Source organism: Crocuta crocuta, unplaced genomic scaffold, assembly GCF_008692635.1.
Source record: "Crocuta crocuta isolate KB4526 unplaced genomic scaffold, BGI_CrCroc_1.0 scaffold6, whole genome shotgun sequence".
Taxonomy (NCBI): domain Eukaryota; kingdom Metazoa; phylum Chordata; class Mammalia; order Carnivora; family Hyaenidae; genus Crocuta; species Crocuta crocuta.
The window spans coordinates 9047743-9065173 of NW_027531917.1; the positions used below are offsets into that span (position 1 = coordinate 9047743).

Genomic DNA, 17431 nt, shown 5'->3' on the forward strand with positions numbered 1-17431 from the left:
GTAAAAGTAGGGTGAATTTTTATTGAAGCTGTATTAAAGATATCTATTTCTTTTTCTACTAATGGACATTATTACTTCATTCTGTGAAAGAGCAGGCCACAAAACCATTGGCCAGAAAGCTTCTAAAATCCTTTATAGGACATGAGTCAATAGTGCACATTTAAAGGTACACTTAATGACTTATTAATATTATAGTAGCAATGAAGTTCTGAATTTTGTTACCAGTATTGCAAAAGATAAATAAAACAAGAAAAATTATAATTGGATTTTTAGTCCAATCCATTCATGTGATGTACAGCAACTTTTGATCAGAAGAAAAGAAAGGATTTGCCTGTGGTCACCAGATTAAGTGGATGACAGTAGCTTCTGTCTCAAGCTGAGGACAGAAATACTTTCATTACACTGGATAGTCTCTAAGATGTCATCTTTCTTTGCAGAAGTGAGTTATCCTTCAGTAGGACATCTAAATAAAACTAAGTTCTTTTTCTTTTCAATAATATTATTTACTTGTCATTTTTTTAGTGGGGTGGCAACTGTAAAATTCCCAGAGTAATATCAGGCACCTAGAAAATCTTACAGAAAAGTGTTGGCTTTGCTTCCCTTTGTATTTTTATCAGACTTAATCCACAGAAAACTATTAATTTATTCATTATTACAAATATGAGCTACAGAATATCAGTTTGTTTTTGCTAAAGGTGTTTCAGTGGGACACCTGACAAAAGTTGACTAGTATCTGAGATAATATCAGGGAATAATGTGAACATCTTCATTTTGTTAAATGCATTGAGGTTACGTAAGTAGATGGAGTTTTTTTTTTAGGAAATGTACACTGAAGTAGCTATTAGTAAAGGGGCACATCCTGTGCAATTCACTTTCAAGAGGTTCAGAAATAGGGGTGCCTGGGTGCCTCAGTCGAACGAGAATTTGACTTTAACTCAAGTCATGACCTCACGGCTCATGGGTTTGAGCCCAGTGTTGGAATCTGTGCTGACAGCTCAAAGCCTGAAGCCTGCTTCAGATTCTGTGTCTCCCTCTCTCTCTGTCTCTCTCCCACTTACAATCTGTCTCTCTCTTTCCCTCTCAAAATAAATAAATATTAAAAAAATTAACAAAAAGTGGTTCAGAAATAAATAATATCTATACAGAGAAGGAGATGGGGAGAGAATGGTAAAACAAACACAGTAAAATGTTAACCTTTAAGGAATCTGGGTAAAGGTATATGCACATAATGTGTACTGCAATACTATTTCATAACATTTGTAATATTTTCATATACATGAACAAATCATATCTTATGATAGGAACTGTACACATACATGCATCACTTTAGCAGGATAAACTGAAAGAGGAGGGAATGTTCTAATTACTCTAGGTAAAGTATTAGGGTGAGGATAATGTTCAAAGAAAAAAATAAGTTTAAGTGGAACTAGAGAAAAATATATAAAATGTGCATGCCTGTAGCAAAAGAAAAATATCAAGATTGAGGAGATACTCAAAAGGAAATAACTAGAGCAATACCAGGACCCCAAGAATGGAGGGGTACCTCTTTCAACCATCACAAATTTAAAGAAACATGATGGCATTTCCCTAAGTGTCAAACTAAAGTTAGTTAGTCCAATTGTTCTGGGGCTGATGATACTTCAATACCAACAATCTGGCTATTAGGAATCCAAGTAGAAAAAGGCCCAAACCCCTAAGTCTTATTTTTAGGGGGTTAAATTTGTGGCTCAAAAGTTTAAAAATGCCATGTTAGACTTGAAAATAATAATTGCAGATAACATTGATACTCATATAAATTCAATGATGTTATTTACTTTACTCTTTTGTTATTATTAAGTCATTCATATGCTAAGAATTTTTTAATTTATTTTTTATCTTTTTAACATGTATTTATTTTTGAGAGACAGAGAGAGGCAGAGCATGAGCAGGGGAGGGGAAGAGAGAGAGGGAGACATAGAATCTGAAGCAGCCTCCAGGCTCTGAGCTATTTGTTAGCACAGAGCCTGATGCAGGGCTCGAATTCATCAACTGCGAGACCATGACCTGAGCTGAAGTTGGATGCTCAACCGACGGAGCCACCCAGGTGCCCCTAAGAATTTTATTTATTAACTTACTCCCTTTTCTTTTTTTTTTTTAAGCTTGCTTATTTATTTTGAGAGGGTGAGGGTGAGAAAATCTTAAGCAGGCTCTGTGCTGTCAATCTGGAGGCCAATGTGGGGCGTGAACAGCTAGATCATGACCTGAGCTAAAATCAAGAGTCAGATGCTTAACTGAGCCACCCAGGTGCCCCCCATGCCTGCCATTCTTTTCAATATTATTTCTTAAAACACAAATCTAATGAAGTTACTTTTCCACTCAAAATTGGTATCTCTCCCCAAAATCCCATTGGCTTTCCTTTACTATCTAACCTGGTTTCTTGTTACCCATTGATAAAATCAATTTCCTCCTCTCAATCTAGCCTTCCTGTTACTTAGGGAACTCAACTCCAATAATGTGTTATACATATTTCTTTTTCTTTATATCTATCTGATTTATTTCTATTTTTCAATATACATCTGACTCTTTTTCAAAGGTTTCCCTAAAATCATTAACTGTGACACCTTAACTCATTTCATTGCTTAGTGTCTTAAGTAAATTTATTTATTTCATATAGATTGTCTTTAATTCTATACTCAGATGGTAAATTCCTGCATGGCTGGGGCAGATGTGACATGCACATAAAAGAGGTGCTCAAATGTTTTTGTTAATCCATCAACACTTTTTATATATATCTCAGTGGATTTTCCTACTCTTTTTTATCTTAGAGTCTTAACACAATTAAAAGATGACTATTATAATTAATCACATCATTTATTTAAAAAATGTTATGACAAGGAATTTAAAAAAACTAACACTAAGTATAGAGAAAAAGCATGAGGATTCAAAACAATTGAAAGGAAAAATCAAGGGCATGTGACAACTTCTTAAATGTAGAAGATGAACCAAAGACGTTTCTAAATGTTAGATTAGAATCTGGTGAACTGGGGTAAAGGATGGTTGTCTTAGTAGTGAGGAAAAAAAATAAGGAAAGAAAGCTATTTGAGAGAGATTATATTTTAATTTTTGAATTATGGAAATGTCCATTATAAATAATTCATTAATTCAGTAAACATTTGAGATATTACAAGGTGCTAGAAGGCTTTGTTCTCTTTGTTCTAAGTTCAAAATATAAAAAGGTGAACATCAGACAAAGTCTATGGCCTCATGAAGTTTATATTCTTCCTAATGATTTAACATGGAGACACAAAGAGGAAATCATTACTGGCTTCCAGGAGGGGACTTGCTGTCAAATGAGGGCAGAAATCAAACCATGAATGAAAGAACAAAAGGAGAAGGATTATTCTGTGAAAAAAAAATCTAATCTTAGATTGAAAATCAGGAGAAAAATAGGATGAAATCTTGATGAGTCAAACCTTTGGTAATGCATGCACACACTTTTGTGTGTGTTGTTATTGCTGCTGCTGTTATTTGATTATTTGTAGACCCCTCTAAGATGAATGAACACCTATACAACACAAAAGGCAAAGGGAAAAAGCCAGGAGAGGGCATGTTAAAGATACTAGATGGGGAGGACATTTGCACATTCTATAAAGACTCAGGAATCAGTGGGAGTTAGCAAGTNAAGAAACTGTGGCAGGGAAGAGTAGCATTTTCTTTTTCCTCTGAACCTTTACAATCTTGATAAGTGAGGACAGTGTAAGAAGAAAAAACAACACTCTGATAAGTCTCCTCTAATCTCAATACTTAACTCACAGAGCACTTCACTTCTGGTTACCAAATGTGTGGGGACTTCCCCACACCAAGCAATTCTGACCCATAAGCTGGGTATCCTACAAGGAATTCATGTCTGATACTATCTACCTGGAATTAGCATCAACTCTCGGGGTTAGGAGCCCAGTCCCACAAGGCTCCCCTGCCCTCATTTTAGCTGCTAATCTCAAGTCCAAGTTGTTACCTGTAATGCTGTCCCACCAGCTGTAAGTCAGAGATTCCCACTACCTCCTCCATGGATCCAATTACTTTGCTATAGTAGCTCATAGAACTCAGGAAAACATTTTACTTTCTAGATGGCCAGCTTATTATAAAAAGATACAACCTGACAACAGCCAGATAGAAGAGATGTACAGGGCAAGGTATGGGGGAAGAGGCACAGCTCCCACCCTCTCTCCAGGAATGTCACCTACCAGTACCTGTATCTGTTCACCAACCCAAAAGCCCATCCTCTGGGCTTTTAAGGAGGCTTCATTATGTAGGCAAGATTGATTAAATCATCAACAGCCTCCTCTCCCTAATCCTGGGCTTGGGGGTGGGCGATAAAGGAGTTGAAAGTTTCAACTTTCTAATTACGGAGTTTGGTTCCCGCAGCAATCAAACCCCATCCTTAGGGTTGTCCAAAAGTCAATTCATTAACATAAACACAGGTGTCGTTGAATGGGGGTTGTTATGAATAACAGAATAGCTCTTTATTACTCTTATCACTTAGGAAATTCCAAGGGTTTTAGGAGACTTGCACCCTGAACTGGAACCAAAACCAAATATATTATTGCTTATTATAAATCACAATATCACAGAGGGAAAATCAGCTGTGGAGAATGAGGGCGTGAAGGATGAGACTGGGTTTTTGGAAGAGTAGAGATGATAAGGAAGATCTCTTGCAGAACGCCCCTAAGTAACCCTGTGATAGATGGCTGAGAAGCAAGGACCAAGTTTACTAGGGATGGAATAAGTTAGAGTAAATGTTTCAGCAAAGACCCTCTCTGTCTCCAAGGCAGCATTTACTTTCGTAGCCACATGGCATGAATCCTAGGATAACAGAAAGAATATGAGGATAGAAGTTGGAAATGGCATTGGAGTTGGGACACATAAATGAAAGTTTTATCTCTTGATGAAATGTTAGAAAAGCCTCTAGGATCTCAGTTTCTCCAGCTATAAAATGGGGGTGGGGTGGACCTCAAAACTGAAAGCCCCTCAGGTCTCTATTAGTGCTCCTTATTTTAGTCTGGGATCATTACAAGCTATAGGATAGTGAGAAGGGGGCAGATTCTGTTATGGAGGCTGAGAATAAACAGACAGATATTTCACTCGTGGAATGATTGTTTCCAGAAGTGAAAGGTAAATATGTTCATTCCAGGACAAAAACAGGAAGTAACAATTTACCCTAGTTACAACTTTACAGATTTTTGCTTTGCAATTTGCAATGTTTTCTGGTATGTTTGACTAACAGATTTACGGATAGATACAATCTGTATGGAGAGACCATGCTTTTGATCTCACTGGGATACCTTGTGAAAGTATTGAACTAACATCTGAATTTACAACATAATCCCTACAATTTAGAAGGTGCCTTATCATTTGATCATCACATAGCTTTCACAATGTAATCAAGAGAAAAATCAACAAACTCAATCTCACAAACTAAATTAAAAGGGACACATTCATGTACTCCCTTTATATCCTTGTCAAAGATAGAGAGACTAGGAGGAATTTAAACACCATGGCATCATATCTGTCACAGCCATATCTTTCTAGAGGTAGAGAGCTCATTTTTCAAGGCTACCAGTCCATTAACCTTCACAAGAACAAAAATAAAGCAAAACAAAGAAATACTCCCTGGAGAAATGGCATTGCTCCTAATCTTGCTTATATCTCTTACTGTGGGGATTTGAAGATGGAGCAAAGACCTGTAGCACCCCAGGCACACAAAATGATACCCTGAAATAAATACATAAATGCCTGTGGTGCATACTGTAGACAAATTTGTGATTATTTTTTTTTTTTAAATGATGGTGGGGTTAGAGAGAGTAACTGATATCACCCCTGCTGAATCTGTCTTACCCTGCGATTTGTAACTGGGAGGGCCAAAGCATCAACCCCATTCATTTTTTAATGTCTTGGCCTGCTCTTGTTTGCCCTTACCTAGATTCATTCACTGACTATATCTGGAACTATTAGTTTCCTGATAAACGCATTGTCAGAAAGCCAGAGGCCAATGATAACACAGGAAAGAAGGAGCTCTTGCTTGTTTTTATACGTTTCCATTTGACTTGGGAGATAATTATAACCCAGATTGATGCTCCTATTTTAAACAAGGTAGTAAATCAGCATGAAATATAGGATTGGGGAAAGCCATTTGCCACATAATTATAATTTCTTAAAATTCCCGTGTTCACTGAATCTGAGAAGCTATAATCATGCAATATATAGCAATAGCATTACTCATCTTTTTCTCTCATGGAAGACAGTTACATAAACTGAAGTTACAAATTTTTAAATATTATTAGTTACAAAGTTTAAATATCTTTAACTAAAGCAAAGCAAAAGCATATGTTGTTTGGTCTGAGACCTAGCTTCCAGTGGGAAAAAACACAGATTCAGTAAGCAAGATTAAAAAGGTGATTCAGCACACTTCACTTAGAAGCCATGTCTTTTCCACAAATAAAGTTTATTTATCACCATGACCATATAAAAGTGTAAGTGTTTTATCAATATAGAAGACCAGAAGCAAAGTAGGACCCAAAGAGGGATTTGGAATCAGAAAGGAACAGTTGAACATGGACTCTCCCAAGAGTTATATTCAAAATACGTATTAATGACATAGCAGGGATAAGGACCCTTCAAGAAGGAGGAGTTCCACTGTAGAGCTCTGAAGACCCCCTCTTATGCCAGCATTTATCTTTCAGCTGCTAGACTATGAGAAAGAATAGGTGGGGCTGAGATATTGGATTTCGGGGGCTACCCAGGATACCTGAGAAATGAATACATACAGATGTTTTTGCACAACTCCCTTGCAGAAGTAGTTAGAACTACTTTGAACTAGTATAACCAGCGAAGTCATACTGGCACATACTTAATGATTATTAGCCCCGGGTGACATCTCTTAACTGTGTACCTTTGGTAGTTTCACGATCTCCCTGAGCCAGCCAAGTGAGAGAAACAAAAGCGGTGACTTTAGCTAGTTATTTGGCTGCTGTTCTGAGACCTCTTCCAGCTAAAGAGAGAATCCAGTTGTCTTTCCCTTTTCCTGTGGCATCCAGTACACTTTCCACTATCCCCAGGGTGCAGGGCGAGTCCCCTGAGAAAGCAGAGGGGCTTCCACAATTTAAGCCAAATGCAGGTAAGAGGCAAAGTTGCCTCTCAATCCTGACGTCCAGCTCAGGGGTGAGCCCACCTGGGAGCAGACAAGAGAAACTGTAGGTCTAATTGAAGCATTCTCAGGGTGCATCATGTCTCTCTCTCTCTCCCTTTTCTCCCATTTTGGCTCTGCTATTTATTTGTGCCTAATGGATGCAATGATATTTCTTCTTGAACTGCTTAGAACATAGTATCCCTAACTATGATACCTTACAGCAACAATTATGTACAATGGATATCTATCAGCTTAACTCTGCACAGCCTTGGTTGACTACAAAGGAAAACTCATACTCATTCATCACAGTTATCAATAATGGAAACATCGTGATCACCTTATCTCAAAGGGGCATCACGGATATGCCACTTGTGTATACTGTGTAAAGTATAATGACCTTTCCATACGTTTGAGAGAATCACAACTAAAGTCCCATAAGTAACTGTGGATACCGCAGAGCTAAAAAACAAACAAACAAACAAAAAAGCCATAATAAAAAAAAATCATAAGAATTATCAGAGAATGAGAAAACACATAGAAGATTTAAGGGGTGACTGAAAGAACAAGATTTACTAACAGTGAAGAGAAGAGAAATGTTGTGGATGTAAGATACAGAAAGGTGAGAAGTTGGCTGTTGTTTCATTTTTCCATTCTATATTAAAGGGCCTTTGCAGGGCCTTTGGGTAGGGAACATCTGTGGCTCAGTCGGTTGAGCGTCCGACTTCCGGCTCAGGTCTGATCTCACCATTTGTGAGTTCGGCCCTGGCATCAAGCTCTGTGCTGACAGCTTAGAGCATGAAGCCTGCTTCAGATTCTGTGTCTCCCTCTCTCTCTGCCCCTCCCCTGCTCACAATCTGTGTGTGTCTCTCTCTCAAAAATAAAGATTAAAAAACTTTTTTTTCAAAAAAAATGCCTTTGCTTACAACCTACCAATGCAGTGTTTTGTTTTAATTGGAAAAAAAGATTGTCAGTGGGAAATATAGCAGAAATATAGAAAATATAAAAGTAAACTATATTTGCAAACATTTTTAGATCAGTGATTCCAACTGTTCTCCACCAAGACCTCTTTTCACTATGCTTCTCCACAAATTCCCTATTTTGAATTTTAAATAAATGATATGTATCAAATAAAATGAATTTTTTTCTTATTCTTAATTAATCAGGATTATCTCTATCTGAGCTATAATACTCAGTTTCAGAGGTGCATAAAGTTAACTGAATAACTCTACATAAACATGATATAATTATAACTAAGGCAAAACTATTTGTAGTTTTAGGTATCCTATATAACGTTTTGCAAGCTAAGGTTCAATGTCTATTAAGTTGTTTGAAATATAAAAATGTTTCAAGGAGCCTCATAAGCACCATCTCCAGAGCCTCAATTATTTAAAGATTCCAAATTGAAAAACAATGGGTTAAACCATTAAAATTATCTAATAAATATGATTTATTCCTACCTGATGAATTAAATTTAGTTATTTAATGTAGCATAATTGCCTAAACGTGACAGAAGAGAACATTCTGGGACTCTTTCAAATCGTTGCCTTTCCCTACCCTTTTTTCCACACTCGATTTCAAAATCATGACTTGGCTCTGAGATGGTGAGAGCCGAAAGAATCCAGCACGTACTCACCAGCCTGGTTGGTTGTGATGCTGACTGCAGCGAACTGTCTTGGTGGTGAGCTCAGCTCTGACACCCCGTTAATAGCATCAATCTCAAAGGTGTAGTTCGTATGTGCCAGGAGGTCTGTCACTGTCACTGTGGTGTTGGTGAGTCCAAACTGTCGAGGGAGGAAGCGGACATTTGGGCTGCATGGCTCACACTGTTTTACATTCCACCCACATTTTCTACATATGATGTTGAAGGTAACATCTTTCCGGCCTCCTGTGTCCAGGGGCCAGCTCCAGTCCAGGATGACCGAGGTCTCGTTTATATTAGAGATAACATTTCTTGGTGCAGATGGAGGTCCTGTAAAGTAGTTCAACAAAGATTAATGAGCCTCACTTCTGTTTTCTACTACAAGGGAAATAGATAATTTACAATGGAACTGAAAGAGGTAAATAACCATCTTGTCTCTATTATATACTTTTAATTCGTCCTTAGAGGATCCATGAGATTATAGACACATGGATTCAAGAGCACTATCGTCCCTAAGCCATGGGCGGGGGAGTTTTGACTCAAGGTTGAAGATACATTCACAAAGTCCAACGAGGGTATTTACTACTAAATTCAATGCCCTTGTGAATAGTTATGAAAACTTTACTATTAGTTTTATAAATCTTAGTCCTTTTTCCCTATGACCTATGACCTACATGTAACAAGAGGGAATAGAAATGTAAAAACCCAAATCCCATGGCTGTAACCTCCCATATTCTGTCAAATGTAATACAAGATCTGAACCAAGATACAGAAAATTTTCTTTCTTTCTGGGGGTCCTGTTGCAGGAAGTGCTTTAAAAACTAATTCATTTTGCGTGATAAATGTTGCATTTGTGGTGAGCCGAGCATGGAGAGTGAAGCAGAGAAAGCTTTCAATTTGCACATGGAAAGCGGAAGGAAATGGGCCAGATGCTTTTAAAAAAAAAAAAAAGAAGAAGAAAGAAGCACAATATCAAGAATAAAAAAATAAATAAATAAAAGAAACATGGAAGCATGGGTTGCAGCAAAACTACTCACGGGTACAAGCCATGGATGGAGGGTCTCTGTCTGCTCGGAAGTACTTATTCTCACACCTGCAGTTCACTGAACCATCTTCGTGAGTAGAACTGTGCGGCGGGCACTTGGCACATTTCACATTACCATCCGCAGCCTTGTAGAAGCCTGGTCGGCAAGCTACAAACAAAGCGACTCTTTTAACATCCGGTGATCATTTTGAAAATGTAGTTTTGAAAATAAGTAAAATGGATTTCAGAATGTTAGGGGATGAATTCATTAGGAATAAAAAAAAATCCATTTTTTTCCTTCCAGAATTTACAGAAGCAAATAATGTGACCCAGTGTAGTTTCTCCACATATACTCTTGAATTTGCACCAAATGTTAAAGGGAAAAAAAAAAAAACCCTGAAGATTTAGATTATTTTGGCACTAGAGTGTGATGAAATTTCCAGCTCATGTTTTCACAGCTTTGCTTGGCATTGAACTATTTGTGGAGAAAAATACAGCAAAGCCATGTCATCATGTAGCCATTCCCTTTTAAAACATGATGCAATGTGTACACTATCTGCGCACAGTTAGCACTACGTTACATACTCGCTCGCTTTCTAATTGATTTCTGTGTGCACAACCCCATCCCCACAAATTTTAAGCAACTGAAGGAAGAAATCATGGCTTCGTTATTTCAAGATTCATGATGCATGGGTTCTCATGAGCTATATATTTTTTTCTGCCTTGACAATGTTCTTCTAGTGCTATAACTTCTATGGCAGTGGTCTAAACTGAAGATTTTTAAAAAATTTCCTTGTCTGTATCTCAAAAACATAGTGACATATAATTTCTATTTAAACTGATCTACTTGTAAATAATTATTAGATTAAAGCTTTCTAAATAACTGTGCCCTCTTATTTCTTTCCAGCCATCTCTGAATGATGTGTTTCATTAAGCCCAATGAATCTGGTCGTGAAATATTTATTTCAGCTGCCCATTTAGTATTCCTAATATATTTATTGATTTTACAGAAATATTGTATTTTTAAATCTGTATTGTTTTTGTTTAATCTGATGTAAAATTCAAAATGTTGTAATGGTTAGTGTGATCTGTTTTCAGAATTACATGGAGAACTGAAATCATAGTGAAAAATCCTAAGAAGTCTCTTAACATTGTTTTGAGGATTAAAGTCAGGGTCCAAAATTTTTAAGTTTCTTCCAGATTATCTCTGAAGTCAGTGATTTCTTAAATCTCTAAAACTCAATTTCAATGCTATGTTGAGATGTAATGGTTTAAAGCACTTATATATAAAATATGCCCTGTAGGTGATCTGAATCCCAGAATTTTTCTTTATCAGCTTTATATTGTGAATAACAGATTATTCACATGCAAGTAAAGCCTGTGTGAACAAATCTTAACTTTCACAATCATTAAATGCATTTTGAAAGGTAACACTTTATATCCATAATAGTGTATCTTCCTACTGAATGTTTCTTGAGAAATACATTGTCAAGGGAAATACACTATCAAGACAAACAATTAGAATAAGTTAAAATGATAGCAATCATTAACCTAGTCTTGCTGTTTTCTAGTTTCTATCAAGAATGGCCGTGCTAGCACCATCTTACATTAAGTGGAACAACTTTTGGTGTCACATTGAGAGCCACTCAGATAAATTCTATTTTCCTGACCAAAAGTGGATTAGGATTATAAACTTTTGATCATTGTTCCTGAGCATTGGTTAGAAACTTCCACTCATATCTCATGTCATATTGCCTCTGGGAGAAATGATATAAAGTATAAACAAACTATGCACTTAACTTCTGGTTTCAATTTAGCTCACTGAGTGCCTTTAAGTTTGTAAGATAGCAATGCTCGAGTCTTTAAAAGATTGAGTTGCAGTGTTCCAGTTTATTTTGTTTTTTTTTTTGGTTGCCTGTAAGTTTATCTGTATGTTTTTATTTGAGGTTTTTATGGTTTTTACAACATTTAGCATAAAGGTATTCACTAAACACTCAGTCACTTTTTGTTAATATTATAAATGGCTATACTCTGTGATGTTTAAAGAAAAGACAAGACAATCATATACTCACTTGTTAGCTACAGCACAGGACTTCTAATAATAACTTGAAAGTAGCTACAGTTAATAAACCTAAAAGTTAAGAATGGGACACAAACTATTAACTAGACTTTATCTAAATATGATTAAATAACCTTAGATATAATAATAGTAAAAGATAGGTAGACACATATATATTCTATTTAATGAACATTCGTTAATCATTTACTCTTATTCAGGCTTTTTGTTAGCCTTGAAGATACCAATGTCCCTAATTCTGTCCATCTTAAAAGGGCCCTTGCAATTGAAAGTGGGCAACAGACGTTTAACACAGACCACATGGAGTAAGCATTCTGTTCTGATTGAGCTATTGGATGAACTAAAGAGAAGGCATCTCATTTGAGAAAGATTATGAAAAGATGGCAAAAGATTGGCCTATAAGTAGCATAATGAAATACACAAATAGATCAACAGGAAAGACAAACTGTTAAGTAGAGAAACATGATGGGTGCTGTTGGTTGCATACTAAACACCTAAATCTGCTTTCTGCTTGCAAATAGAATTTTGATTTTGTTCAGAATCGCACTCTGCCAAGTACTCCCTGACACAGACATAATCGCGAATAGTTATGGATGGCCAAAGTGATGGCCAAACGATGGGCAAAGAGATACAAACAGAAATCTGATGAAAGCCTTTGGGATACCTTTTTCTTTCTTTTTCTTCTAAGATGATCCAAATGTAACAGAAGCCATTCCACCTATATTATTTCAGCATTGATTCTTGGCATAATGGTTTACATGTGACAATAAGTTAAAGGCCAAGAAAATTAGATGTGTAATCTGCACTTGCTGATTCAGCTAGCACCTCTCTCAATATTTCCAAGAATGTCAGAAAAATAACATCCTATTTGTGTAACTCACCATGGGCAAGTTTTTTTTATCTCTATAGCAGAAAATATTTCTAAAGGATGTAAGACAAGCAAAGAATGTAGGTGAGAGGTACTAAATAGAATTATAGACTAATGGAGCTAAAAAGATCCTAATAAATCACACTGACCAGTCTGTGTGTTGTACGTCTGAGGACCCAGAGCTCCAGGACTTGAGATGACACATAGTTAGAGATAGCCTCTACACTGCATCTCCGGGAACGTGGTAGCTGGCTGACAGATTTCACCTATCTGATTTGTTGATTTCCATAAAATTTCAACTTTATGCATAATATGATAATAGGTTCCATACAACACCCTAAATTTTATAAATTTTTTTTTTTAATGTTTTATTTATTTCCAGGAAAGAGAGAGAGACAGCGCGAGCAGGGGAGGGTCAGAGAGAGAGGGAGTCACAGACTGAAACAGGCTCCAGGCTCTGAGCTGGCTGTCAGCACAGAGCCCAACGCGGGGCTCGAACCCATGAACCGCGAGATCATGAACCAAGCGAAAGTCGGACGCTTAACCGACTAAGCCACCCAGGCGCCCCAACACCCTAAATTTTATAGACATCTTTACTCTTTCTGAAAAGCTTTCATAGGTACCATCTCAATGGAATCTCACAGTAGTTGTGTCAAAATCATTGAGCAGATATTAATCTCCTAATTTTGCAGAATGGACAATTGAAGCACAAGCAGAAAAAGTAGCATCCCCAAGATAACGAAAATTCAGTTGGTCTAATCTGAAAAAGAAGGGGCACCTGGATGGCTCAGTGGGTTAAGTGTCTGAGTCTTGATTTTGGCTCAGGTCATGATCTCACAGTTGTTAGATGGAGCCCTTGTGTTGAGCTCCATACTGATGTGGAGGCTGCTTGGGATTCTCCCTCTTTTTCCCTTTCTCTCTGCCCTTTTCTGCTCGCTCTCTCTCTCTCTGTCTCTCAAAATAAACATTTAAAAACACAAAAGAGGCTTTTTTGCTTTTAATTTTATATAAATTGCTTATTGAAGTAAATTATTATCTAGAACCATGAATTTTTTTTCTAAAACTCTAAACTGCTATTATGACACTGAAGAATTGTAATCTGAAACTTAATTAAACGAATGCCACGTCTTTTGTCATCTACACCTAGTAAGAAACTATTTCAGAAAGGGTAATATTTTCTTGCTTTTCTCTAGGATTTTCTATTTGATGTCTAGCATTATTACGGAAGACGGCCAAGCATGTGTTTGCTGGAAGGGCCGAGTCTGCCACCTCAGAAACTGCACGACCCACTACCTGTGGGAGTCATACAAGTAAATTTTTCCTTTCTTGCTACAAGCAGGATCTTTACATCTTTTAACAAAATTGTTCAACAAATTTGAGAATATGACTGAATAATTTATACTCACTAGTAAAACTACACTATTAGGGAACAGTCTCTTTAAATGCATGGAAGAAATTTTTTATATGAAGTACTTCCTTTTGAATTTTTCCCACTGACAAATAATCTCCTTTCCTTGAAGTTGATTTGTGCTTAAATACCTATGTATCTATTGTAACTTCTTCATCTTTCAAAAAAAATCCTACTGGATGAATGTGAAACTTTACCTCTAAAGGGCATAAATACTTGTGTTTTAGTATCTTGCTTTGAGTAGTAAAAGCAATGACTAATTTCAAAGAACTTCCTTTATCCTTGAATTGAAAACCAGTGATAGAACAATCTGCACATTTCTTTCACTTAAGTATTATTTCAGAGACTGGAAAATTTCAGCACATAAAAAAATCAGGTAAAGGAGTAGAAAGTAATGTTTTCTTTCATTACTTAAGGGAAATCTTAGTCAACTTACTATAGAACATCAAGAAAAAAAAAACAGGGAGAAAAGGGCACGGACTCAGATTCATCCAGTTTTATTTTTTTAAATGTTTATTCATTTTTGTGAAAGAGAGAGAGACCGAGTGTGAGCGGGTTGGGGGTTGGGAGACAGAAAGAGGGAGTCACAGAACGCTAAGCAGGCTCAGGCTCGAGGTGTCAGAGCCTGACACACGGGGCTGGAAATCACAGGCTGTGAGTGAGATCATGACCTAAGCCAAAGTCAGATGCTTAACTGACTGAGCCACCCAGGTGCTCTTAAGTTTTAAAATAATAATAATAATAATATTCTAAATAGTTAAGGCCTTCCCTGGTGCAGGCCAGCTACTAAATCAATATTGAAATAAGATAGATACACACATATTCAAAACCTGCTACCAGGGGCCTGGGTGGCTCAGTCGGGTTGCATGTCCGACTTCGGCTCAGGTCATCATCTCATGGCCCCTGAGTTTGAGCCCTGCGTCAGGCTCTATGCTGACAGCTCAGAGCCTGGAGCCTGCTTTGGATTCTGTCTCCCTCTCTCTCTACCCCTCTCCCGCTCGCACTCTGTCTCTCTCTCTCTCAAAAATAAACATTAAAAAGTTAAAAAAAAACCTTGCTGCCAAAATGACAGAATTCTAATTTACAGATTTCTTCAGATAACCTAAGTTATAATTTTACCAGTGTTTGACTGATAAGAACACTGGTAAAATTATTCACAGATTTCAATCTCAGAGTAGGCAAACCAAGGAGTACCTAAACACTTTAATATTGCTTAAGTTGAGGCAAAAGGTCCACCCTTGTTTATGTGTTCCCATAAATGTTTTATTCCCTTCCTGTAATGAAGATTTTCGAAATAAGTGTGTCAGGAACTCTCACCTTTGGTTTTGTGTCGATAAGTCAAAGTAGGATGATCCATGAATATAAGTTAATAACCATTAAAAGCCAGAGGTATCACTTCCTGAAACTGAAACCTTACTGGATATCAGCATGGATTTACTAAGTAATGTGAGTTGCTCAGACAGTGTTGGTTTTGTTTATTGATATTCCTCAAACAATATGTATTAATCTCCAAAATGACCAAGATACTTTATTGTGTCTGGTCCTACGGTGATAAAAGTTATAATCCTAGGTTTAAAAAGCCAAATTCTAAATGGCATGGTTATTTTAGAAATGGATCTCCTCCCTTGAAAATGTAATTGCTAAGACAATTTTCATACATTTTAGTGTTGTTTTCATCAAGAAATTCTTCAATTTCTCTTCTTTTTAATCCAACACTTCAAGTTGTTTTCAGCATTTTATAGGAAGAACACTGGACTAGAAAGGAAGAAATGCAGGTTTTGATGTAGTTTTTTCTCCTAAATAGGTGTTATCTCAAAGTCACTGCCCAGGTGTACTCAAATTTTAATAAAGTCTTTGGGATAGTGACTTTCTTTTCTAGAAATAAGTCTGAAGTTCCATTTTTAGTAGTTACTCTGTGTTCTCAGGTTAGACCTTGAGCAATCCAGAGACAGGAGTTACTTCCTATTCATTTTATGCCCAGTGTCTAGCAAAATGTCCAGCATCTAGAAGTTGATAAGATGCAGTTTTGAAGTGAATGAGTACCGTGCAATCAGTTATTCTCTCTACGTCTCTAGTTTTTCATTTATCAGATGATGGACATTGGCTAGCTTATCTCTAAAAACTCTTCAGGTTGACACTTAAAAGATTAATACTTTGTGTACCAAAATTTGTAGGATTCCTACAACTTTCTAAGGAGAAAGAAAAAAAAATACTGTATATCAAAGTATCTTCACTTTTCATCACTGCTTTAAGAATTAAAATTAGCTACTGAAATTATAAAATCACATAGGGTAACAAGACAAAGAAAGAAGGTTCTCTTCTGACTTAAAAGAAATATACTTGAAAAAGAAATGACAGATCTTTACTCTTTTCAGTGTTTTCCTGTGTCAGAGCAGTATGTATTCAAAGGATGCAATGATTTCATGATTGAATGCACTGAGATATAAATTGACCCCCAAATAATTCTGTTTTATAGTCTCAGTTTAACCAATAGCACAGTTAAGTCTATATTAATTATTCTTTTTAATTTTGTAAGATGATTTTTTTTCTTTTTTAATGACAAGGGGAATGAGCTCACTATTGAAAACATAATTTAAGAGAATACATTTCTCTTCTGTTAATCTGTAGTGAGGTTTAACTTGTCTTTTCCTTGCTAATCTAGATTTTTAGTTTCCCTAATTTAAGTGCTGAGTTAGTGAGAATATGCTTGCTCATTTATTGAGCAAACCCAAAACTTTTTGAAAAACCCCAAGTTAGTCCTCAGTGGAACAAAAATGATAAAGCCCTTGCCAAATGTTAATTTGCTATTGAGAAACACTAAAAATGTTAATAAATAATAGAAGGAAGCCAAAATAATACCAGTTTGTAGTGAATGAATTAAAAATATTTTGGGAATCTGCCGATTCCTTATTTATGAAGAAGTAACAATAAAACAGGAACTAAGTACTGCAGGTCAATAGGGGAGTAAAGTAACAATCAGCTTCAGAAACTAACAAAGGAAAAGTATGAAATAGAGAGTATTATGAGCACTGCGTATACAATGAATAATAATTATAAAAAAGCTTCAAGATAGAATCTTGGCCTTATTCCCAAATTACATAGCATACTTTCCTCTAAGTCCTAATTGATGGGTTTGAGCCAGGCTGATACAGAGAATGGGTCAAGTTACCATAGTAAAAGGAAAACAAATGCACTGAGTAAACCATGGTGGCTACTGTTGAAAGAAAGTAGACAGCCTTTCAATTGCAAA

General features: G+C 36.5%; 1 protein-coding gene across 5 annotated transcripts in view; it reads right to left on the reverse strand.

The window, feature by feature from the left end:
• The window catches only part of EPHA3 (EPH receptor A3), a 351638-nt gene that overhangs the window by 115844 nt on the left and 218363 nt on the right, over window positions 1–17431 (reverse strand). For all 5 annotated transcript variants that reach the window (XM_077774854.1, XM_077774853.1, XM_077774856.1 and 2 more), the window contains exons 4-5: window positions 9842–9997; window positions 8799–9134 (exon numbers count right to left, since the gene is read on the reverse strand). In XM_077774854.1, the coding sequence (XP_077630980.1) occupies window positions 8799–9134; window positions 9842–9997 (492 nt within the window). The remainder of the gene's footprint in view (window positions 1–8798; window positions 9135–9841; window positions 9998–17431) is intronic.